General features: G+C 44.4%; 1 protein-coding gene across 3 annotated transcripts in view; it reads left to right on the forward strand.

Annotated features, from left to right (window-relative positions):
• Positions 1-26,180, forward strand: part of MTUS2 (microtubule associated scaffold protein 2) — a 374,790-nt gene that overhangs the window by 227,138 nt on the left and 121,472 nt on the right. For all 3 annotated transcript variants that reach the window (XM_047078256.1, XM_047078267.1, XM_047078275.1), the window contains 2 exons: positions 503-601; positions 11,685-11,896. In XM_047078256.1, coding sequence (XP_046934212.1) covers positions 503-601; positions 11,685-11,896 — 311 coding nt within the window. The remainder of the gene's footprint in view (positions 1-502; positions 602-11,684; positions 11,897-26,180) is intronic.

Consider the following 26,180-nt stretch of genomic DNA (forward strand, 5'->3'; position numbering starts at 1 on the left):
AAGGCTCTCTAGGTCACCTCTGTGGACCAGCTGCATGGAAATTAATTAGAGGCAGACCATGTCCCCCGTGGCTCGGGTCTCGGTGATGCTGAGGTCATTAGCAGTTGCGCTCAGCTGCAGCTTCCATCTCTGTCTTCTGAAAATTTGTTTTGGCAGGAAGAGGTGGCCAGACCGAGGTGGCCGCTAGGGACAGTACAACTTTAATTCCCAGATAGTTTGTCAGAGTCACTGGGGTGCAGTGACCTCCAGAGACAGGGGCGTTTTTCGTCCCATCAGAGACAGCAGTGTGCTCCTTCCCCTGACCACCACTACTAAATTCCCTGTGCTGTAAACGAGCGTCATCCCCGAAGCACAGGGGGTGGTGACCATAGCGACAAATCACCGAAATGTTATTTTGTTCCGTTTGCCTTTTGTTAAACCTCCCTTTCGACAAACGACTGGTGTTACTGTTTGAGTTGTAACTTGCTCTTTTTCTTTTTTTCTCCTTTTAAACTCTGATTAGGATCCAAGAAAGAAGTACAAAAAGATCAAGATGCTAATAAACCTGCTGTTTCGTCCCCTAAGAGAACAGTGGCTGCAACCACCAAGCTTCACTCACCAGGTATTTAAGAAGCGCGAAGGGTGTTCATTCAGGGAGTAGGCTTGAACTTGTCACTCATGTTGTTCAAATGTCGTTGATGAGCAGTGCCGGCCCCTGCGATACGCGTGATTGTTTTGGGGCTTGACGTGCATACACCGATGTGTTCTGACTCTAGATGAAATGAACCAGCCGTTGGCATCATTTTATGTTAAAAAATGAAATGTTATCGGGCTTTGAAGAGGTAGAGTCTTCTCTGTGTAGAAGTAATTTATAATTGACACAGACTTTGAAGGTCTGACCTCAAGAGATAATAATAGCTTCTAAAAAGAGAAAGATAGAAAACCAACAGCCATCGAATACTTGCAATTTTGTCAATGAGGAAGACATTTATTTACCTTCAGATATGAAGAAACGAGGTAACATCACTTGAGGGTTGAAAACCATTTATCATGGAAGTTGATATGGTAGGCATTAACCCCTTTGTAGAACAGAATGGAGTGTAACCTCACAAGATTTTCTTTAAGCACAAAAATTGTAGCAGTCATAGGAGTTACTGTTTGAGTTCTTACTGTAAACCGGGGTACCAGGTACTGTCCTAACCTCTTTAAATGTATTAATTTATTTAAATGCCCACAATGACTGTGAAACGGGCACCTATTGAACAAAGAACATTTATTAGATGCATGTGAGATGCTGTGAAATCTAGCTTTAGACTGCTTACAAAGCACACATCTAAATGTAAGAATACTAAAAGGTTAAACATGAAAGGAAATATTTATACCAAATAAATATGAAACAAAAGGAAATTTGTGGTGTTACTGTAATACTAATAAATAGGAAAACACACATTTGTAAAGCAAACATTTTGATACATTTTGACACGTATACACACGAGAGACCATCACCACAATCCAGATAGCAAATATATCCACCATCCCGGTGCCCCTTGGGAATCCTAACCCCCTAACCCCTCTGCACCCCACCCCAGTCCCCCTTCTGTCCCTATATGGATGAGTTTACATTTTCTAAAACTTTCTATAAATGGAATCATGTCGTATGCACTCTACTTTTCTCTGGCTGCTTTTACTCAGCTCGATTACTTTGAGTAAAGTTCCAGTGCGTGGATACCACGGTTGATCCATTACCTATCCATGCATCTTTGGGCTTTTCCTCCAAGGATTTGGCTCTTGTAAACAAAGCTGCTACGCATGTTGGTACAAGTCTTGGTATGGACATCTGCTTCTGATTTTCTTGGGAAGTATCTAGGAGTGGAATGCCTGAGTCATACGGTAGTTATTTGTTTAACCTTCTAAAAATGTTAAAAGGCTTTCCAAACTGTTTTTCGAGGTGGTTGTACCGTTTTATATTCCCAGTGGTAGTGTGTGCGAGAGACCCAGTTCCTTCACATTTTTTTTTTTTTTTTTTTTTTTGCCAATAGGTGGTATGGTCACTTTTTTAAGTCATAGACACTGTAATAGGTGTATAATGGTATCTTGTGTAGATTTAAAGTTTATTTATTTATTTTGAGAGGCGGGGAGGGGAAAAAAGAGAGAGAGAGAGAGAGAATCCCAAGCAGTGTCTGCACTGTCAGCACAGAGCCCAGTGCAGGGCTTGATCTCACGAACCACAAGATCATAACCTGAGCCGAAATCAGGAGTCAGACTCAACTGACTGAGTTACCCAGGCACCCCGTATCTTATGCGGTTTTAATTTGCATTTCCCTAATAACGAATGATGTTATGATGTGGAGCATCTTTTTATGTTTATTTGACATCTGTACATACTCTTTGGTAAAATATTCAAAAATTTATAATTTTTATTGGTTTTCCATCTTACTGAATTTTGAAGGGTTTTATATGTATATATATGTATATGTATGCATTCCCCCCACAATCTGTGACTTATTTTGGGTTCTCCCAGAAGTGCTTTTGAAAAATACACATTCTTAAGTTTCCCGAAGTCCAATTTTTGTTTCTTTTATGGACTATGCTTTTGGTGTTATCTTAAAAAAATCTTTGCATCACCCTAGACCACGAAGATTTTCTCCTACATTTTCTTCTGAAAGGGTTAGAGTTCTAGGCTTTATATTTAAGCCTGTGATCCATTTGAGTTAGCTTTCGTACACTGTGTGAGGGAGGTGTGGCTTCACTTTTTTTTTTTTTTGCAGAGTAACAGGCAACAAATTTCTACTCTGATCTTTATGATTTATTTTACTCTGTTTATGTGGGGTTTAACTAGCTAATATCATTAGTTTAAAATCTTTCTTCTTTTTAGGGGTGCCTGGATGGCTCAGTCAGCTAGGCGTCCGACTTTGGCTCAGGTCATGATCTCACGGTTCGTGAGTTCGAGCCCCGCGTTGGGCTCTGAGTTGCCAGCTCAGAGCCTGGAGCCTGTTTCAGATTCTGTCTCCCTCTCTTTCTGCCCCTCTCCTGTTCACGCTCTCTGTCTCAAAAATAAATAAACATTAAAAATTTTTAATATAAAAAAATAAAAAATAAAACCTTTCTTTGTTTTCTAATGTGTGTGTTTAGTACAATAAATTTCCCTTTATGCATTGCTTCAGTTATAGTGCACAAATTTTGATGTGCTGGGTTTCATCTTCATTGGGTTCAAACTATTTTTAAATTTCCTTTTGTGACTTCTTCTTAACGCATGATTATTTTGAAGTGTGTTTGCAGATATCTGGGACTTTCCAGATCTCTCTGATTTTACTTCTAATTTAATCCCATCGTGGTTGGAGAATATACTTTGGATTATCTGAATCCTTTTAAGTGAACTGAGACGTGTTTTATGACTCACAACAAGGTCTTTCTCGCTAAATGACTCATACACACTTGAGAAAATGTCTAGTCCACCGTATCTGTGTGAAGCATTCTACAGATGTCATGGGTCAAGTTGGCTGATAGCATAATTCAAGTATTCTATATCCTTACTGATTTTCTGTCTACATGTTCTCTTCGGAATTGAGAGAAGGCTGTTGAAATCTCAGAGCATAATTGTGGACTTGTCCATTTCTCCTTTCGGTTCTATCATTATTTGCTTCCTGCATTTTGAAGCTCTGCTATTCGGTACATAAACCTTCAGGGCCATTTATCATTTTGATGAATTGCCCACTTTATTATTAGGAAATGACCCTGTTTATTCCTGGCAATATGCTTTTCCCTGAAATCCACTTTATTCAGTATTAGTTGTCCCACTCCAGCTTTCCATTAGTTCAGCATGGTTGTACCTCCTTGCACACTTCTCCTCGTCACCTGTGTGTCTCTTTATTTTTAAGCGGGTTTCTTACAGGCAGCATGTAATTGGCTCTTGTATGTTTCTCTAATCTGAAAGCTTTGCCTTTGATGTACATTTAATGTTATGGATTTGATTGAGATTAAATCTACTATCTTCCTATTATTTCCTAGCCATCTCGCATATTGTTTTTTTGTTTTTTCCCTATTTTGCTGCCTTCTTTTGTATTAATTAATTTTTTATTATTCCATTTGTCCCCTTTATTGATGTATTAGAGATCTGTATCTTATTGGGTTATTTTAGTGGTTGCTTTAGGGTTCCTAGTTTTTGTCTTTAACTTTTCACATTCTGCCTTGAGGCAATGTCACGTCACTTCACATATAATGCAGTTGATCCTTGAACAACGTGGGTTGGAACTGTGCAGGTCCCCTTACACGCGAATTGTCTTCAGTAGATACAGTACAGTATTATAAGTATATTTCCTCTTCCTTACGATTTTCTTAATGACATTTTCTTTTCTCTAGCTTACTGTATCGTAAGACTACAATGTTGGATACATACAGCACACAAACTATGTGTTAATCAGTTGACTGTGACATCAGAAAGGCTTCCAGTCAACAGTAGGCTCTCAGTAGTTAAGTTTGGCGGGGGGGGGGGGGGTCAAAAGTTATATGTGGATTTTCAACTGCACAGGGGGCTGTTATCCCTCACCCCTGCGTTGTTCAAGGCTCAACTATGTAAGAATCTCCCAACTGTATACTTACGTCCCTCTCCTGACATGTGTGCTCCTGTGTTCCAACACTTTCCTTCCACGTGTGCCCTAAACCAGCACTGCACTGTTCCTGTTGACTATCGATGCTGTTTTCTTTCTAGGAGATTTAAATAAGAAAAAAGTCTTTGAGACTTATCCCTGTAGTTGTCATTCTCTCTGCAGACCCGGATTCCCAGCTGGTCCCATTGTTCTTCTACCTAAAGGATTTTCTCTGACCTTTTTGGTGGCAGAGCTTTTCTGGTGGTGGAATCTTTCTGTGTTTGTGTACCTTCATTTTTCATAGATACTTTTATTGTGTTCAGAATTCAAGTTGGCATTTTCCCCCCTCTGAAGTATTTAAAGATGTGTTTCCACGGCTCTCCTTATCTTTGTTTCTCTGTACATAAGGCATCTTCTCTGGCTGTTTGAGAGCTGTTCTCTTCAGCACCGGTTGTGAGCAACATGATTACACTATACCTTGGTGTCCTTCCCTTTGTGGCTTTTGCGCTTGAGATTTGCTGTGAATCTTAGATCTGTGGGTATGCAGTTTTCATACGGTTTGAAAGGGGGTTGCCTATCATTTCCTCAGACACGTGCAGGCCTGACCCCTCCTCTTCAGGGTCTCCAACTGTATACACATCAGGCCACTTGAAGTTGATTCACAGCTCCTGTCCAAACGGATAACATTGTTTGTTTCTTTCGCTCTTTTTTTTCTGAGTGTTTCATTTTGGATAGTTTCTCTTACTGTATGTTTGCTAATTTTCCTTTCCTTTTTCTTTCTTTCTTTTTTTTTTTTTTAAATAGCACCCATTTGTTTGTTCTACTGGTCACAGTTCTGTAGGTTAGACGTCCAGGTGTGGCTTCCGTGGGTTCTCCGTTCAAAGTATCACAAGGCTGAAATCATATGTCAGCGGGGCTCAGTTCTTGACCGGAGGCTCTGGAGGAAAAAGCCACTTTCAAATGCATTCAGATTGTCGGTAGAACCAGTTCACTGTAGTTATAAGACTGAGGTTCCTGTTTAGAGTCGGGGACCACTTTCAGCTCGTAGGGCCCCTGACAGCCATCAGTGTACTTTCTGTTTTATGGGTTTGCTTGTTCTGGACATTTCATATAAATGGAATCGTACAACATGTGTGTGACCTTTTGTATTGGCTTCTTTGACTTTGCATAAATGTTTTTGAGGCTCATTCATGTTAAAGCGTGAGTCAGTATTTTATTCTTAGTTTTGGCTGAATAATATTCCATTACATGGATATATCACATTCGATAATTTACATTCATCAATTGATGGACATCTGGGTTGTATCCAGTATTGGGGCTGCTGTGATAATGCTGCTATGAACATTCATGTTACAATCTTTCCTTACGTCATGTCTAAATCTACTCTTAATCCCATTCTGTGTATTTTTTGTCTTAGACATTTGAGTTTCCAATCTCAAGAATTTTTATTTAGGCCTTTTTTTTTTCTAAATCGCTTTGTTTCTACTTGACATATTCAGTCGTTCCGCTCGCTTCTTGAACATATGGAATGCAGTCACAAATAACTGTTAATCATCTGCATCATTTCTTGTGGGCCTCACTTGATTGCGTTTCTCCTCCTTATGGGTTCTATGTCCCTGCTTGTTTCCGTGCCTGAGAGTTTTTTTAGATGCCAGACATTGTAAATTTTTCCTTGTTGGGTAGTGGATTTTTAATTCCTATGAATATTCTTAAGCTTTGTTCTTAAATAAAACTGTGTTACTTGCAAAGAGTTCAGTTATTTTGGGGCTTGGTTGTTGGCTTTGTTATGCAGGTCCCAACTAGTGATCAGTCCAGAGCTAATTTTACCGTATTACAGCCAAGACCCTTTCGGGTATACTATCCATTGCCCCCTGAATTACAAGGTTTTCCATTCTGGCTGATGGGAACAGGAACAAATTCTGAGCCTCCGTGAGCTCTGAGGAGTCGTTTCCTGCAGTCATTTGGGGAATTCTTTCCCTGGTCTCGGACCCTCTCTTCCCAGGCGTGCAATGATCAGAACTTGGCCAAAGACTCGCGCGTGTCCAGAGTGCTCTCTCTGTGGAGTGACGTTCTCTCTGCTAAATCTGCCTTGTGACCTCTGAGCCCTCAGCTCCCTGAACCCCCAGCTCTGTTCTCTCAACTTGGGGTAACCACCAGGCCCCACATGGGTTCCCTGACTCATGCCACAGACTGGAAAGTCATTCCAGGAAATAGGCTGAGGCAATTATAGGGATCACTTCCTTTGCTTTCTGCCTCAGAATCCCCGTACTTCATTGCCTAATGTTGGTGTCTTAAAAACCATTGTCCTGGGGCGCCTGGGTGGCGCAGCCGGTTAAGCGTCCGACTTCAGCCAGGTCACGATCTCGCGATCGGTGAGTTCGAGCCCCGCGTCAGGCTCTGGGCTGATGGCTCAGAGCCTGGAGCCTGTTTCCGATTCTGTGTCTCCCTCTCTCTCTGCCCCCTCCCCCATTCATGCTCTGTCTCTCTCTGTCCCAAAAATAAATAAACGTTGAAAAAAAAATTAAAAAAAAAAAAAAACCATTGTCCTATATATTTGGGCTGAGTTTTTTGGGTTTGTTTTAGATCAGAAGGTAAGTCTGATCCTTCTCACTCCATCTTGGCCGAAAGTAGTTACATTTTTGAATATCAAAATTTAGCAATTGCTACAGTACTATTAAACCATGATTTTTTTTCACCCTTGGAGAAAGAAGTTCAGATTTACCTTGCTACCTATACCTCTTATAAGTACTAAGAAATTTCCTGAAGATGAGAATATTTTTATGTCACTCTTTATTTTGTCTAGAAGAAGGGATTATAGTAACAAATTTCTATAGTTGGCTTTAGAAACCCTGATTATAACTTCTGGGGATTTTTGTTGTTGTTGTTCACTTATCCATCAATATAGAAAAGAATCCACTCCTTCCTTGGAATGGGAGATGGAAACCTCTCCTTTCTAGAGCACAGCAGGTCGGTACCCAGTTTAGTAATTCCTGCCCTCACCCGTGCTCAGGACTGGCTCGAAGGAAATGTCCTACCACCCTCCTGTCATTTGTTCTTCACCTTCCCCACCCTTAGCCAACCTCAGGCCAGCAAGTGCCAGGACTAAATCGGAAAATACTGTGTTATGTGGCAGAATTTTCTGGAATAAATTTAGATCTGCTTCAGGAACATAGAGCCTATCCAAGACCACAAAGAACTGGGCAGATGTGCTACCTAGGGGGTCCCGCTGGTGCCAGTGTGCAGGAAACAGATTTCCTTTCTGCTAGGATGTTGGCCAAACTCATGAAGTGCTTTTCCCTAAGTCAGAAGGCTATCTATCTAAGTTGTGTCCTGTCCTTCTTATTTACAGGGATTGAGGCCATGGGCCTTCTCTGATGTTGTAAATACACAGATTCCAGTGCTGTACTGTTTATCACGTCAGTTAAGCTTCCAGCTTTAAAATTAAACCAAGCTTTTCCATCCATTAGAATCCTCTAGATAGTGAGCGGATGGCTGCGGATGAATTTTTAATATTCTCTTTCCATTTTTAAGGGCTGCATTCTCCCCAGTGCTCTGCCTTTGCACGCAAGCGGCTTGCATTCACCTTTGTGAGAATAGAAGGTTACTGGCTTTTTCCCTGAGCTGCCAGATGTCACTGGGATGATCACAGATTCTGTCCGGCCCTTAGGTGGCTGAAGAGAAATTGTGATTGGGGCAACATTATGATAACGGGAGAGTGTTCTGGATTTAGAATGTGCCCCAAACCTGTGAGATCTGTCAGAGATGCTGTGGAGTGGGCCAGTGGCTTGCTGAAGTGGTAGGAGGCCTGGACAAGGGGTCAGAAGCTTGAAACCCAGGCTGGGCCCCTGGACAATGGATTGCCTCATGTCACAGATGGGGCCTCATTCCTTTGCCCTCCCCACTGGACTTTGCCTATGTCCCTCACAGAGTAGGTGCTCAGTAAAAGCTGTCAGACATTTTGGATCCCCACAAAACATACGACACGAAGTGTACATGTGAAATCATCTCTGTCCGTAGGTCGTGGCAAGACACTGGTCTAGGTATTTCTGTTCACACACTTCGTATGGAAGAGTGGCCTTGGGGATAAGGCTCACTAACAGTTGGGAAGTGTATAAGGGGCACTCCTTAAAAAACTGGTTATTGCTACTCTCTTTTCCACTTCATTTAAAGACTCCAAAACCATCAATAAGCCTCATTTGAAAGCCTTTATTCATTGATCAGCTTCCTAGTTCAATGGAGTGGAAATCGGAAGGCTATGGTAGGAGACAGATTTGGGGGGAAAGAGGCCGAACACACTCCGCCTGACTGCGGAGAGAGGCCAGTGGCATATCTGCCTGCTTGGAAGCTCCGACCACCGTAGAAGCTATATATAAATACTGCAAGGAGTAGGGAAGGACGTGATAACCAAACCTTCCAGCACCTGGAGGTGTCCCCAGGGGACATGGCATGCCCCCCCTCCCCCATGTAAAGCATTTCTCCGGCTCCTCCAGACAAACACGGGTGTGAGAGGTCAGAAGTGAGGCACCTCAGCACACCTCCTGTCCGTGCCAAGCGTGTTCTCCATGAGCAACACGTGATCGCTGCCTTCTGGAAGTTTTCCCTCATGCTCCCTTACCCCCTTACTTCCTAAGCCGATTGGTATTTTAGCTCCATTACGTGCTGGCTTTTAGAAGAAGACAGTAGAAGCAAACAAAACCCTCAGTTGTTTTTTTTGTTTTTTTTGCGAGACAGGTGATGCTGGCTGTGTGCAGTCATTTCATTTCGACATAAGCCCTCCGTCTCCAAGATGGTAGATGAGCCCGTGCGGCTGTCCTCACGCACGGTCCCGGGGACGGTGTGACACGTGGGTGGACGGGAAAGTAAGCGACAGAACAATACTTCAGGGAGCTAACTATCGACATACTTAATAGAAACTACAGCCCAAAAAACGATACTGGTTTTTGTTGGGTGCCAGATGGACAGCTGACCAAGAATCCCAAAGGAAGATTGGTTCCATAAGGTAGTTGGGCGTCTGAAAGCCGCAGATTTCACACTTGTGTGTTGATCCCAGGTGCTGATGTTCTTAGGGGAACCTCTGTCTGGGCTCAGAACATCAGTTTGGTGGTCCCATGAAACACTGGAGTGTTTTATAAAATCAACCAGCCACACGTGGGCGCCTGGGTGGCTCAGTCAGCTGAACGTCCGACTTCGACTCAGGTCGTGATCTCACAGTTCGTGAGTTTGAGCCCCGCATCCGGCTCTGTGCTGACGGCTCGGAGCCTGGAGCCTGCTTCGGATTCTGTGTCTCCCTCTCCCTCTGCCCCTCCCCTGCTCACTCTCTGTCTATCTCTCTCTCAAAAATAAATAAACACGAAAACAATTTTTTTCAATAAAATCACCGGCCACACCAATAAAATGGTAAACAGTCATCATGAAAAAAATCTACCCGGGGTCTTAGGCTGTGTCTTAGAGTTTAATTCAGGCAGCAGTAAAACCTCCCACGTGTTGTTAGTAATTCTTTTTCTTTTGTTGTCAGTACTGAGAATGTTAGGATTAAGCACATATTAAGATTGATGTGCCTACAACAAGCAAGTGACTTTTCTGGATTATTCTGTACACCACTGTCCTAAAGACAGTTTTAAGGGAGCATTAATTTCACGTTCTACTACTCCATTAAGCCATAATGGTCTAAGATATATGTGAGGTTGCATTGTGATCTCAGATGATTTCTTAAGGGGAAGATTTCATTAAAATTAGCGTGGTTACCGTTACATCAACAATCAGAAGCATTTAGATCAGTTAACCATCTTTTCCCCTTAAAAGATGAGGCCACTTGGGTGTTCAGTAGAGTAAGCCTGTCACCTGCTGTGTCTCAGTGTAGTGGGGACTGAGGAGACGACCGTTTTCTGATTTGTCTTCTGTGTTACTCCCTGATACTTTGGAGGGGAGGGGGGAGACAAAAGAACTTTTGAAATATTGAAGCTTATTCACGATTGTGTGCTCAGGGTCTGTGTCACGTTCTCTACCCGAGCAGAGGGAAGAATGTGCTCAGGGGACCCAGGCCCACTGTCCACCACCGCCATGCTGGTCGGCAGCTCACCCAGGAAGCATGGGGGTCCTGAGGAAGACACCCGCTTACCCTTGGGTCTAGACCATGATGCAGTGCCTGTCTCCGAGCCCTTCCCTGGAGCCTTGCCTTTACTCCCCGAAGCGTCAACCTAATAGTTACTGTCCTGAAAGCCTCCCCCACCCCGTTCCCAGCTCCAGGTGGAGTTTCTGGTTCCTTCTTCAGTGGCCTCCCCACACATAGTGTTTGCCTGGATCCAGGAGCGGGATCTCGGAGGGTTGGTGGGCCAGGGGAAGAAATGAGCACTTTTTTTATACCACAGTGGAGCACCACCGCAGAGAGGGGTCCATGCAGGTCAAGATCTGTTTTGTAGTCACAAAGATCATTCTGGCTGTTGTGCAGTCAAGTAAAAAAAAAAAAAGAAGAAGAAGTAGAAGAAGCAGGGCTTTGCGTTAAAAGGTGACAGGTTCTGGTGGCTTGGACTGGACCTTTTGGCTCTGGAGGTGGCATGAGTGGTCACATGGGGGGGTATTTTGGGGAACATTGATGCCATAGGAATTTAAAGCCAGAAATCCCTGGAGCAGAGGTCATTGACCCTGCCACCAAAGACAGCAACCACAGTAAGGGAAAGAAGGGGCATGTGGGCATTGCTCCTGGATGCCCAATTAGAAGGTTGCCAGCTTATAACTCTGAGTTCAACCTAGATTGACTGATTTATTTCCCATGAGACATTTTCACAGAGTAATCCCTTGAAGAAAAAAAAAAGAAAAGAAAAAACCCTGCATCAGTCTCTCTAAGCAAACCTAGAAGAAATGCAGGGAGCTGGAAGGAATCTGGCAATGTTGTCTGTCATTCTTTTCCTGAGATGAAACTCTGCACTGAGAACCTCGTAAACAGAGCAAATGTTTTAAGTCCCCGTCCGGTTTTTTTTTTTTCCTTTCAGCGCCTGAAATGACAAACCGTGAGCGGTGCCCTCTCGGCCACTTGCCCTTAATGAAATCCTTCGGCACCGAAGAGCTGTTGTCACGCTGGGGGTGGATGTTCTTCCACAAGTGACTGTTTTTCCCCCGCAGGATACCCCAAACAGAGGACAGCGGCTCCCCGAAATGGCTTTTCCCCCAAGCCGGACCTGCAGGTGCGCGAAGCCGAGCGGCAGCTGGTGCAGCGGCTGAAAGACAGGTGCCAGCAGCAGGCCAGGCAGCTGGTCCTGGTCCAGGCGGAGCTGCGGAGGGCCGTGTGCGGCTTCCAGGCCCTTGCCGTGTCTACCCAGTATTTCTCCAGAAAGGTGAGGCCACGTCTGGTGAATGTCCAGGGGCTTCTTGCTGGAGGGGAGGGCGGTAATGGTGATCGGTGTGTGTGTGTGTGTGTGTGTGTGTGGGTGGGTGGGTGTGTGTGTGGGGGGGTGGGGGGGTGGGTGTATGTGCGCGTTTAAGTTTGGGTCTGGGGTTAGAGATTTCGTTCGATTTTCAGAAGATCATGCTCTGGGAGCCAAGCTGATACTTTTTTTTTAGGTGTGAAAGAAATCAGTCTGGGAAGAGTGATTTAGTAACCTTGATTTCAAAAGGGAAAGCTATGTAAAAGAGATAGAAAATGACCTAAAGGAACATTTTGAAGGTGAGCGCTTTGAAGAGAATGGGAGATTGTTTGCATTTTAGGGATGAAATGGCCGAATTCTGAAATTTCTGCACATCTCAGATAAGAGGGAGGCAGGGCCACAGCGCTGTTCCACTTTGGCCGTTGACGGGAAATTCAGTGTGCCAGGCCTGGGGGCATCTGGCCAGTGGAGTCACGGCCAAGCCCAGTGTTCACAGAGCAGCATGGGGTGGAGGGCGTCCTCTCTGCTCCCTTGGCCTTCCTGAAAATGCAAAAAGGGGCCGGCTTCTTCTCAGCGCATAAGTTGTCCAGAGTCTCCTGGGGCCATCCAGGCACTGAGTCTGTTATTAGCCATCGTGTAGCTAAGCTTTCCCACCTCTCGGCATGGAACAGAGGTTAGAGGGAGCCTGGTATCTGTTTCAAAGCATTTGTGCTCCAGCAAGAAGTGGCCAAGCCACGTTTGGGGGGGGGGGATGAACATTCACCTTCAAGGTTCAGACATTGAGTCTGCATTTTAAGAACCCATATGGCATTTTTAGTTTCGTATATGGACCTTCTGGTACCTATAAATGGGAGGAAGTACAAATGCTATCTAAAAGCTCTCCAGATAAGAAGATGAACTAACTAAATGCCTGGCCAATTTAAAGAAGAAAATCCAAAGAATGTGAAGTAGCCCCATGCCCACTGGTTTTGTTTGTCTTCTGCACGCAGAAGCGTGAAGGACTCCGGCTTTTGAGGATATCCTACACGACGTGCCCCTAGTGTACCAGTCTGAGCCGTCTTTTGTTGTTGGTGTTTCCTGCTTCCCTTAACGCTTTCAGCAGAAAGAGCCTATTACCAATTTGTTGGTGTAAGGAAAGACAAGAAAAACAGATGGCAGTTTTCTCAAGTTTCAGCCTCTTTGCCCACCAAAACGTTGACAACGAATGACCCATTTGTATTTCATACCTTCCTTTCTGGTCTGCTGCTCTCGATGTCAACCGTGAACCGCTCAAGTAACTGTAGACCCGACCCTGTGAGAATTAAAATTACCTCCACAGTTTTGAGGTGCCAAAGAGGCCTGGCTTACTGTTGTTGTAAATACTGAGCAGTTTCCTTATTAGAGAAAGAGTGGCATGGGTTTTTGTCGTCGTCGTTGTTCTTCAGCTAGAGGTGCGTTTTCGCACTGACCGGCAAATCTTTAATAAAGAGAGGAACACAGAGTTATTCACCGAGGTTCTGATAACATTTACGTGGTTACTGCGCCCTTCTTGGATTACCCTTCCCATCCATCATCCGGTGTCATAACAAATCTTTTTGTTTGTTTGTTTTTTTTCATTTTAATTCCACTGCAGTTAACATACAGTGTGATATTAGTTTCAGGTGTACAATGTCATGATTCACCTAGTCCATACATCACCAGATGCTCATCCCATAACAAATCCTTGATAAAGGTTTCCTATGGGTAGGCATGGCAACAGACGTTGATATGACATTTTGGTAATATGTGCTGTGTTTCCGATTTGGAACTCTTGGACCCCATTCATGGCATTGTGGCAGAGAAGGGAGTTAGTTCCTGTGCAGAAATTAAGGGTTGGTTCCCTGGAGTTATGTATTTCTGTGCCCCCAGCATATTCCCCGTTGGCCCATGGACCAAGAGTTTTATTTGTCTGCAGCATACACATGGCTCTTAAATCAGAGACCAAAAAGGTCTAGCAGGTGATTTGTAGGCACCTCCTTCAGACCTTCCTACTACTCGAGTTGCACTCGGCGTGACATTTCAGCAAGATGGATGACAGACATGAATTTCATTTTCTTTTCAGTAAATCACAACCAGCAGCTCCAGACAGGCCTCGCAAACGACCATGGCATTTCACCTCCCACACATTGTGTGCTTTTCTGTCTTTCTGATCTCAGTTCTCTCTCCAGATAAACCCCAGAACTAAAAATGAGCATGTTTAAAAAAAAAAAAAAGTCTGTAACTGAGCATAAGTGGCTTTCACACAGGCTACCGTGTGTCCTACGTGGTTAGGACGGTTGATTGGAGAGTTTGCCAGTAATAACCAGATTAGACCAGGAGGTGTGATGTGGGGTGGGGCACCTGGGGAAATAGAAGCACGGCCATCAGGTAGTCTCCAGTGATGGAGCCCTCTGTCACACGGTCTGGTGATCCTGAGATGCTCCGTGTCACTCTCGTGGGAGGCCAGCGCGTTGTTATGCGTGGGAATGTTCAGAGCAGATCACGCCAGCTGTGAAGCGTGTGACCCCTAGAGCCAGCGTGAAAAGGCAGTATCTCTTTTCTTGTCTGGTTAGAAGACTCTACCGTGTATCTTGGAACTTTACACACGTGTGGTTTCTACACTGGAGCATATCCACCTGCAAAGCATGGCGAGGGTACAGGGCCAGCAGGAGTCAGCCCCTCTTTGCCTCCACCTATGAACAAGACCTTGAGCAAGTAGCTGCCCCTCTCTGAGCCTTGTCACATCACCGCAAGGAGTAACATCCTAGCCCTTGCTTGGTCTCCACTAGTCCCCTCTGACCAATCATCCTTGAGTCTTGGTTTTCTCAGTTTTAAATAGGGTTAATAATAGGGGCGCCTAGGTGACTCAGTCGGTTGAGCGTCCAGCTTCAGCTCAGGTCATGATCTCGCAGCTCATGAGTTCAAGCCCTGCGTCGGGCTCTGTACTGACGGCTCAGAGCCTGGAGGCTGCTTCAGATTCTGTGTCTCCCTCTCTCTGCCCCTTTCCCGCTCATGCTCTGTCTCTCAGAGATGAATAAACGTTAAAAGCAATTTTTAAATAGGATTAATAATAGTGCTTCACAAGGTTGTTGTGAGAATGTAGTAAATTAATGGGTTAAAGTACTTCAAACAATTATTGAAGAAAAACATTCTTTTTTAAAAAAAAAATTTTAACATTTATGTATTTTTGAGAGAGACAGAGCACGAGGCGGGGAGGGACAGAGAGAGAGGGAGACACAGAATCAGAAACAGGCTCCAGGCCCTGAGCTGTGAACACAGAGCCCAATGTGGGGCTCGATCTCATGAACCGCGAGATCATGACCTGAGTAGAAGTTGGGCGCTTAACCAACTGAGCCACCTAGGTGCCCTGAAAAAAAAAAAAGGCCATTCTTTTTGAGTATGAGGAGAACTGACAAAGCCCTGCCCTCAAATATTTTACTCTCAAGCAGGATGAACGTATGAATAGATGAGGCATACAGAGTTAAAACACGGTGCAAACCACCCTTATTGCATTATGTATGTACATAAAGAGTGTGGCCTGGGGTGTACTTTAAGGCTAGAAATAATTTTCTAGGCTAGCTATTCAGCTGCTGCTCCATATTTTTCCCAGAATGTGCTGATGCTGTTGAGTATGTATTGGAAGTAAGTCTCAGTGTATGGGAAGTCACCAGAAAAAAAGGAATTAGAAGCCTAGATAAGAATCTTCCATTGCTGCCCCATGCTTTACAGCTCCTGGGAGAGCAGTTGTGAAAACTGTCAGCTGTGACAGCCTGAGCCCAGAGTACAGGGATTCCAAGATGCCACATTGAGGTGCTAACATCAGCCTCTCACTTGTGCTGGTTCCAGAGAGCTCCACCTCTGTGGCAAGGCATGGTCCTCACCACAGGACAAACAGACCTGCTGAAATCTGTGGTCCCAGGCCTCCGGGTGGTGTCGAAATGAGCATGACTCTGAACTTTTTAGAGTCGAGTTGAATGATTTTATCTTTGTCTTGTTCCGGGGAATATTACTCTTTAGCAGCCCCTGGTGGCCAATCCGGGAAACAGTCCGGACATGGGTCCCGTATTAAGTAGCGTGCCTTGCTCTGTAGCAGCAAGTTTTACACAATTTATATCTGAGAGTATATTTATTTTCATCTTATTTTTAGTAAGATTTATTACATTTGTTCAATATTTTTCATATTGATTTGTGTCATTTTTATCATTAGCTCTATGAATGTGATAGTACACGATGGTTTTTAATTTTTTTTAATTTTTTATTAAATAGATACAAAAGATTTGAAAATCATCACCAAACATTTGTGTACTATATAAGCCTATTAAAAATTAATAATGCATCTGCCTCCTTTTTTCCTATATATATATATATATACACACACACACACATATACATATGTATATATGTGTATATATGTATATGTATATATATATATGTGTGTGTGTATATAATATATATATATTGCTTTTACTATTTGACCTTCTATCACACAAAAATTTTAAAAACAAACATGTAGAAAGTGTAACATCCAAACACCCATCATCTATGTTTAATACTTATTAACATTTTGCTATATTTAATGAGGTTGTGGGGGATGATAATGGCGTTCGCGGGGCCCAGAGCCGATGGCCAAGAACGAATCCTTGAAGACCGTCTTTGGTGCAAAAAGGTGATTTCATTAAAGTGCGGGGATAGGACCTGTGGGCAGGAAGAGCTGCCCGGGACCAAGAGCAGAGACTGGTTATATACTATGGAGCTGGGGTAGGTCAAGTCCAGGGGAAGTTTCTGGTGAGATTTTCATATGCTAAAGAAGACACACTCGGGATACTGGAGGCCTAGCTATTGTCAAGCTAAGGTGGTTTTTCCCTGTAGCAAAGCATTAGCATTAAAATGGTAGGGAGTTCCTGGAGAAACGTTGTGCTCTGCCTGACTCAAGTATTTGTCAATGGGCTGCAGGTTATAAGGAAATTTAATTTTATCCGCCATTTCCTTCTGCCTTTGTTTCCCACATCATATTCACTCTTCTATGTTTTTGTTGTTAGTTAAGGGTACACGTTTTTCAATATAGTTTATATATTGCAACTTCAACTTTTCAAGTCACTTACGTGAGTGAAAGATTTTTATCAACGCAGCCTCTCCCCATGAAGAAAATTAGACCCAAATCACACATCACAGTATTTGTAATGTGTGACTTTGTTCTAATTTTCGTGATCAGTCTGCCACAGGCTTATCAACTTTACTAATCTTTTCAAAGAAGTAACTTGTGTCTTCATTGATTTTCTCCATTGATTGTTTTCTATTTCATCGGTATTTACTCTTACCCTTATTATTTAGGTCCTTACAATTTTTTTTGTTTAATTGGATTTTTTGTTTTTTGAGGGGAAAGTTTTTATCATTGATTTTAACATTTTCTTCTTCCTGCTAGAAGCCATGGAGAGCTATAAATCCCCTTCAGGAATTGTATCAGCAAAACCCACAAATTTTGAGATGCTCTGTTTTAATTGTCATTCCATTAAAAACATTTCTGATTAAAAAAAAAGAAAGTTTCTATAGAGATTTCAAAAAAGTAAAAGGCAGAACTCTTCATAACAATATCATTCCTGCTTATTGACTATCTCTGATGTCCTAGGCACTTTAGATATATTTTATGTGTGTGTGTGTGTGTGTGTGTATATATAGAATAGTATATGCCATATATATAATAGTATGTATAATATATTCTGTCTAAAACATATATTATATGTAATATATTCTATATAAAATAGAGAATATATATAATTATATGTATAGTATATGCATTTATTTATAAATAGATATTCTTGTAAGCCTCACAACAACCTTACCTGGTATAGATACTATTTCCACATGACAGTTGAAGAAACTGAGCCTAGGGAGATTGTATAGCCCTTCTAAATACAGCATAATTAGAGACGGATGGAGCCATGATACAAAAACAGGTTAGTCCACACTCAACACCCATGTTTTTCCACAAGATGATGCGCCACCTCTCCCTCTGCCCTCTAACCTTCAAGGTACTTTAATGTAGTTAAGGAGAAAAAATACAGAATTGGATAAAACAAAAAGTAAAACAATTGTCAAAAAGTTAACACGTGTACAGATGTTAACAGAAAACCGTCTACGGTAATATTTAACCTGTTGCCATAAAAAAGTGGTATGTGCTCAGGTGAAAGCCCAGTTCTTTGAATGGGAAGGGAGTGGTCTGAGACTTGGAGGAGCCACACTGGACAGAGGCGGGATTCTGGATGAGTAAAGGGGAAGGAAGAGCATACGCACCCGCGGGAAGGGGACGCTCGAAGTCTGTTGTCTGCCAAGCGGCGTCCTCTTGCCTCTCTTTAAGCTCTTGGTATATTAAGGATTTGTGGATAGAGACCTGGGCACTTGGTAGTTGTTTCTAAAAGTACAACGATCCCTCTGTAACAGATCGGAGCCTCCTCATAGTGAGGACGACCCAGATTCAACTTCTTGCGTCAGAGCGCTTGGCTTTGTTGTTTGGTCAGAGTAGGGTGTGTGCTAAAGGAGAGGAGAGAGAAAAGACAGAGGTCGAATCGCTCTGTAAAGTAAATGCTTTCTTGATCTAGCCACTTATTGCACGCAGATTTTAAACTCAGGGATTCATCAGGATAACCGTCTGCCCTAGAGCTCCAAAAGCAGTAGAGAAGCCATCGTGTCCACCAGCCCGGGGATTTTGTATTTCAGAGACTTTTCCATCGAGTGGAGCTCTCAGAGCAGGAATTACACCTGATCGAAACAGAAAACAGCAAGCTTCGTTGCTCCTTAAATCCTAAAGAAATGGCCATTTAAATAGTGTTTTGTGCCCTCCCTCCCCACCTTATAAACAACGCCTGTGACTATCATCTCTTCCCTTAATTTTGCCTTGAATAACTAAGGGCTTAGAGAAAATGTGAGCTCTTCTGACAGTTCTGCCTCTAATCTAGTGGGAAATGTTGGTGATGTAGTGAGTTGAGAGCAGTGATTGCTGTTCTGAAAGAAAGTCATGTCACGAAAGTAAATGTGGTCACAGTACCTTGCTGGGACTACAGCGAGTGTTTGCTTTTTCTCTTAAGGCTCTAGCCTAAGACAGTTTTAGCATAACCCCCAAATACCAAAATATTCCCAATATCAAGAGGTAGAAATCCCCCCTTACCCCCAACCATGCCAAGCAGCTCTTTGAAGTAATAAGAACCCGGGGGGCCTAGGGTGTCAGTAATGGACAGCATTGAGGTATGTAGAAAATAAAACTTAAAACTGCAAAGCCTTCTCAACTTTTCTGGAAGATCCCCAGTACTGGTTCCTGATAAGAGCCATCTTCACTGATGATAATATAACTTTCACAATAAAAGAATAGGAAGAGATATTTAACGAAGGCAGAAATCGCCCCCATTCAACTCACCTCTCTTAACACTTTGTCACAAATAGCTTCTGTTTTAAAATTAGATGATACCTCTTTTGAATACAGATGGATGCCAAGGAAGAAGAAAGAGGAGTTTCATTTGCTGCTTTTGAAAGGAAGCCCTCAGGCTTGCTGCAGACCCTGGTTGGCGGCCAGTTAAAAGCTTTTTAGTAAAAGCGCTTGCTTCTATAATATGTTAAGATGCAGAACTTAGTGCAATTTTCCTCCAGGCCAGGGAGGCAGCCAGCATAGTGAAGACCATGCGACTCGACTCGTCCTATTTAGACCCACGCCCTCTCGACTCATCCTATTTAGACCCACGCCCTCTGACAGATAAGGAAGTGTCTGTTTCAGAGTCACTGGAAGTTGATTTTAAAATAAATGAATTGCTGCAAACTCCCCTCCAAGTAAAAGGGAGTCGAAGCAAATGATAACTTTAAAGAAGCAGTGGGGAGATGGGAGGTATGGCTGCCTCCGCACCAGCCCCTCTTTCCTCTGAGAGACGAGTTTGTTCACTTTCCCAGACCTTGGCTTTTCTAGCAAATGGGGACATTGATGGTGCCACTTCGGAGACAAGACTGGCGTGAAGGGGCTCTCGTGCTCCGGGGTCTGGGATTTCATTGAGTCCCTCTAACTCTGTGAGGCATAATTTGAATACCAGAACATCCTCAGCCCTTCCTCGGGTGATGGGTGACGCACTTTAAGTGTACCTGCTAGGCGACAATCACAGTCTAGAAAACAGGAGGTGTTTTGTTTATGTTTTATGTTTTCGTGTTTAATGTATTTTTTATTTTATTTAAATCCAAGTTAGTTAACATATGGCGTAATAATGGTTTCAGGAGTAGACTTTAGTGATTCATCACTTGCATACAACACCCAGTGCTCATCCCCACAGGTGCCCTCCTTAATGCCCATCACCCATGTACCCCATCCCCCCCAACCAACCCCCTGCAAGCGGCCCTCAGTTTGTTCTCTGTATTTAAGAGTCTCTTATGGGGGCATCTGAGTGGCTTAGTTGGTTAAGCATCCGACTTCAGCTCGAGTCATGATCTCACGGTTCATGGGTTCGAGCCCTGCGTCCGGCTTTGTGCTGACGGCTCAGAGCCTGGAGCCTGCTTCGGATTCTGTGTCTCCCTCTCTCTCTGCCCTTCCGCTGCTCATGCTCTGTCTCTCTCTGTCTCTCTCAAAAATAAACGAACATTAAGAGTCTCTTATGGTTTCCCTCCCTGGTGGTTTTTGTCTCTGTTTTTCTCTTATTTTTCCTTCCTTTCCCCAATGTTCATCTGTTGTGTTTCTCAGATTCCGCATATGAGTGAAAACCTATATCTCTCTTTCTCTGACTATTTTGCTTATCGTAATGCACTCGAGTTCCATCCACGTTGTTGCAAATGGCACGACTTCATTCTTTCTGATGGCTGAGGAATATTCCATTGTATGTGTATACCAGTCTTCCTTATCTATTCGTCAGTCGGTGGACATTTGAGCTTCTTCCATAGTTTGGCTATTGCTGATAGCGCCGCTGTAAACATTGGGGTGCATGTGCCCCTTCAAATCCGCCTTCTCTTTGGGAAAATCATTTTTAAGTAAGCAGCTTCTATGGAACATTTGAGGCATGAGCGAATGTCTCAGGATATCCCTGTCTCCTGTAGCTTCTCAGGGACAGGGTCAGCACAGAGAGACGGAGAGAGAAAGCTGCTTAATGAGGCTGAGCCCTCGCCTCGCCCCCCTTTTGGCATCTGCTTCCTGAAAGGGGGCGAGTGCCATGATGGGTCGTTTTGCGCCTTTCCACCTGGGTCTCTCCCATGAGTCCGTGGGGAGCACGGACTTGAATTAGACGTTTGTTTCCTGGAGTGAGTTATGCTGAGAGCCTCCCTCCACGACTCCCACCCTGCCTCCTTCTCAACACACGTACAGTCTGAATTATGTCTGCTCCCAGGGGCACGTCACTGTCCACCCTAACCGTTCCATTGAACACAACACCTGCTTGTTAACTGGAGCATTTCAAAACTAAGGCTCACACCCTGACTTCCCATTCCTGAGGCGACACACTTGTTCCAACCACGATGTGCAGGGTGCCGTGTGGCACTGAGGGTCTTCCTCCAGCCGGGGTCACCGGGGCCCTTCGGAGAGGACGGATGCTTGCGAAGTGGCCTCCGACAGCAATAAGATTTCATCAGGCAGAGGTGGAGAGGTCCTGTGCCGCGGGAGGCACAGCCTTGGGAAAGGACAAGACGGTTCTGTGGAAAGGGGTGAGTCTCCTTTGCCTAGAGCTTGGAGTGTGGGACTGATGATGACCGCCATGAGGAGGAAGGGTTTGGGGACTCTCTTTGAGGCAGTCGGGAGGCCCTGGGAGTCCTGGACAGGGTACTGAAGCGTTTGAAGCTGCACTTTAGGAAGATCATTATGGTAGCAGCATAAGGGATGGACGGTAGAAAGAAAATTGCAGGCAGAGAAAACAATTAGGAGGCTCTGCTGGTGTAACTAATAATCCAGGCAAGAGGTGAGAAGGGCCAGAAGAAGGACCAGAAGTCTTGGTGGGAAGGAGAGGGGAGGTAGAGGACCGAGGACCAAGGTGGTGAGCCAATTCCAAGGTGGGGGCTCGTGAGGCTTTAACTAGGACCAGATGCTCCAGAGGATGAGTGACAACCCCCACCTCCCCAGCCCTGATAACACAAACAAGAATCACAGAACTGTGACGTGTTAAGTGTTAACAACTTCAGACGCATGTGTGTGGGGCTCAGACACGTTTAAAGGGGCCATAGGTTGTCTTTTCATGTGTCTTTGGAACTGCACACTTTGTGTATCAGTGAACCCTTAGGATCGATCCAGGTCCATTGGACCTGTAGGGATGGGCATTTTCCCCCAAAAAGTATACTTTGCAGACTACCATCACCTGTCCCTTTGAAATTGAGAAGAACTTGTCCAGAACTCCATCCCACATTTCGGGAACATCCTAGGTCTCTCCCACAATCTCAGGAATTTCAGGTCGGGGGAGCTTCTGTTTTTATAGTTACCTGTGGCTCTGAATCTCTGCTTCTCCTAAATCAACTCAGTTTATGGGTTACTACCATTCCGCCTGTGCTGATGCTGTTCCCTGCAGCGTCCCTCCACACCCAGCATAGCCCTCGCCTCACCCCCTTGGTTGATTTTCAGGATTCTGCTTTCTGATGCTGGGGTCTTCCTTAGGGAGGGAAACATGGGTTTCGATGTCCAGAGAGAAAAAGGAAGCGCTAGAAAACGTGGGAGCCATTTATACGGAAGTGACATAGGGGATGAGAGAGGCAGGAGACTGTGTACAGAGGGGCAAAGAAGACAGCTGCTGTGGGACCAGAGGAAAAGGAGAGAAAGGAAAGAGAAGACGTGGTGGGAAAACAGGAGAATCCCCTCACAGAAGCCAAATGAGGGAGGAATTACTGAAAGGGGAGAGTGATTTATAACAGCAGGTGCCAGCCTGAGGGTGATAGTGATACAGAATGAGTTTGGCCGTTTCAGAGAAGAGTCTGGACACAGGTCGTCCTGGTTTCTCAAGGATCCAACAGTGTAGCGGTCGGACGTGTTTCTTCATTCCACCCAGGAACCTGGCACTTTCCCCTGTGAGAAGTGGCAATGGTGACATCTACAGGACATTGTCCGGAAGTGAAACTCTGTGCCTGGAGAAGAGGGCGTGTGCCCCACACTACGTTACATTTCAGACGATGTCTCAAAAAGCAAATACTGCTCTCCTCCCGTGGTTCTAACACGTGAACTACAGGCCTGCCCATTCCACAAACTTGAGACTAGGTTTGAACTTAAAAGCACACAGCAGCTGTTATTTTTCATTTGATTCCTGCCAATCCGATCGCTAAGACAGCAAGAAAAGGATTCATGTTATACACCGCAAGCAGTTTGCCTATAATTCATGAAAGCAATTACGCATCTCAGAAACCTAAGAGTCACACACTCTGTATCTGTCATTCAGTACCCAGAGAGAGAGAAAGCCCATCACTTCCGCTCTACCAGGAACAGAAAGAGGAACATTTAAAACTCAAAAGCATTGAGACTTTATCGGGTAACAATGTTCTCTTGAAAACAAAGACTTACCCTAAGTACTGTGCTAACAAAATAGATGGGGGGTGATGTAACTGCTCAGGTTTTCCTTCAGTCGCATCTCCCTAATTTTTGGTTGAGTTTAAAAGAAACACAGATCTAAATACACCAATTAAAAGACAGAGATAGGGTGCCTGGGTGGCTCGGTAGGTTAAGCGTCTGACTTCAGCTCAGGTCACGATCTTGCAGTTGACCGAGTTCAAGCCCCATGTCGGGCTCGGTGCTGACAGCTCAGAGCCTGGAGCTTGCTTCAGATTCTGTGTCTCCCTCTCTCTGCCCCTTTGCTACTCACACTCTCTCTCTCTCTGTCTCTCTGTCTCTCTCAGAAATAAATAAACATTTTTTTAAAAGAAAGATAGTAAAAAAATGATGTTTTAAAACTTAACTATATGTTGTCCACAAGAAACCCAATTTCTTTTTTTTTTCTTTTTTTTTTTTTTTGTTTGTAATTTAATGGCAGGGAGCTAAGATAGGGGTGGTGCCCTGTGCCGTCTGTCTCTGCTTTTCCAGTGGTGAGGGGACCCCCTGTAAGAGTGTAGAGGTGGGTGGGTCATGGAGTGCAGAGTTGGGGTTGTGGGGGGGAGCTGGTGGGGCAGAAGGACTTTCAGGGGGCCCAAGCCACAGGGGACTGCTGGGCAGCATGGAGGGCCCTTCCGGTGTGTGACCAGGCATGACAGGTGTCCCTGAGACCAGTGTGGAAGCACTTGACCCCCCCTCCCAGTTCTGAGGAGCTTGCACAGAGTCGGCAGGAGTGTGGGATGGTCACTGGCCCGCCGAGGCCCCACCCCCTCACAAGAAACCCAGTTTAAATATAAAGACCCAGATTAAAAGTAAAGTAAAGATATACCGCGCTAACCCTAATCAAGAGAAATAAAGAAGAGCTGTATTAATTTGAGACAGACACTCCAGAACAAGGAAGTTTCTTGGAGATAGGAACGCTACATAATGATAAAGAGGTCAGTTCTCCAAAGACGTGTAAACCATTAAAGTAGTCGTTGGCATTTTAGGCTGACTCTGTTTGGGTCCAGTGACTTTTACATTCAGGTAATGCTCAGCTGTTGCAGTCCTGAGAACCTTGTTGCTTTAATCTCAGAAATCTCCTAAAAAGCCTCCGGGATTTGGGGGGGGGGGCGGGGAGGAAGAATTATAAACATCTCATGTGCCCGGGGCGCTGCTGTGCCCCTTATAATTTTTACGTGCATTGTTTCATTTAATTCTCACATTAACCTTTCGATGCAGGTGTTTCGATGCCCATCTTATAGATAACTCAGGTTGCTTGGATCACATAATATTTTGTGTATCATTTCATGTATGAAATATTTAAGGAGCACCCGATAAGTCTCAAAATCATAGAGTGGCTATGACACAGGGTGTTCCCTTAAGAAAATCCCAGTCAGATATCCCGTGTCACCTCATTTCATCCTCTTAGCATTGCAGGAAGACAGGCAGGAGAGCTCAGGAGAGCATTCCCACTTTCTGGATAAAGAAACAGAGGAAGAGAAGTTGTTTCTGGGCTTAGGGTCTGATGGCTGGTAAGCAGTAGAATTAAGACTTCGTGCAGGTCTCCCGCCTCCAATCCCATTGCACCTTGCACTGTTTTAACCATGATATTTTATTGACAAAGACGTGAAATTGATTTACGGTGGTCAGAATGACACAGAGGGGAGTCTTATCTGTCAGCATCATAGCAGGAGGACATTTATAGTGGGACATTTATTGCGGCCCCTGCCTCTGACCAGGGCTGCGCGGACAGTGACAATTCTCCGGAATACCACTGGAGTATTAACACATAAGCTTTTCTCAGGCAGCGGTGAGAGCGTTTCTGCCTTGATTTTCCTTATCCCTGTATGACGAGCACTGCCAACGGAACAAAATCTCAGCGTAAAACAGCATCCTGATTTCATGCTGAGATGAATCGATGGAGAACAGTGGTCCGTGGCTGCAGTGATAAGGTACGCTTCATTCAGCGATCCAGCACTATGAGTGAAGGAACACTAGTACCTTCCCGGTGTCTTACTGCCCTAAATTAAGTAACGAGGTTGGCCAGAGGGTCAGTGCTATGCTTCACCCCTGGAGACAAATACCCATCCATTGGAAGACTGTCCACCATGCCCAAGGCAAGCCATGAAACAGATTCAGATGGCTGTTAAGTGAAAACCACAAGATGCTCTATTTCCTCCCTCACAAAAGGAAAGGCCTGAGCAATTTTTCAGACCTGAGATATTCAGAATTTTTTTTCTTTGTATGGTCAGAGTTTTTTTCTTCTTCAGGTCTTTATTTCTACTTTTGACAATGAGCAACCCTTTAGAATGACCCAGTGCAGAACCTAAGCAGGGGATCCAGAAGATTCAAAACTGAATTCTGCTTCTGGATGAGATGGAGAAAACAGACCCCGCCCCCTCTCTCCCACTGACGCAGCTATAGGAGCTGAGCAGAATGCACGAAGCTATTTGAGGACCCTGAAAAGCAAGACGTAGCAGGCAGGTTGGAACGAAGACCAGAATTCGACGTATCACAGAACTGGTGGTGGGTTGCCAAGCTCTTCCCTCCAGTGCTCCCTGGCCTACCCTCAGTGCAGACCTGGAAGGAGACCTGGACATGAGCCCAGAAAGTTCCATGAGAAGTGAGATACGGAACTCCTTGCGCTCAGAGAGGGATAAGTAAATCTTTTTTTTTTAACTTCATTTTCTCCTACCCCCAGCCTGTACGTGGCTTGTGGTCTCGCCTGCAGCAATGGTGGTGACAGAAGCCTGCCACAGCCAG

This window comes from Lynx rufus, unplaced genomic scaffold (genome assembly GCF_022079265.1).
Source record: "Lynx rufus isolate CCGP_SWC_20201006 ecotype Redwood Valley unplaced genomic scaffold, mLynRuf1.p SCAF_1, whole genome shotgun sequence".
In the NCBI taxonomy this organism is placed as follows: Eukaryota; Metazoa; Chordata; class Mammalia; order Carnivora; family Felidae; genus Lynx; species Lynx rufus.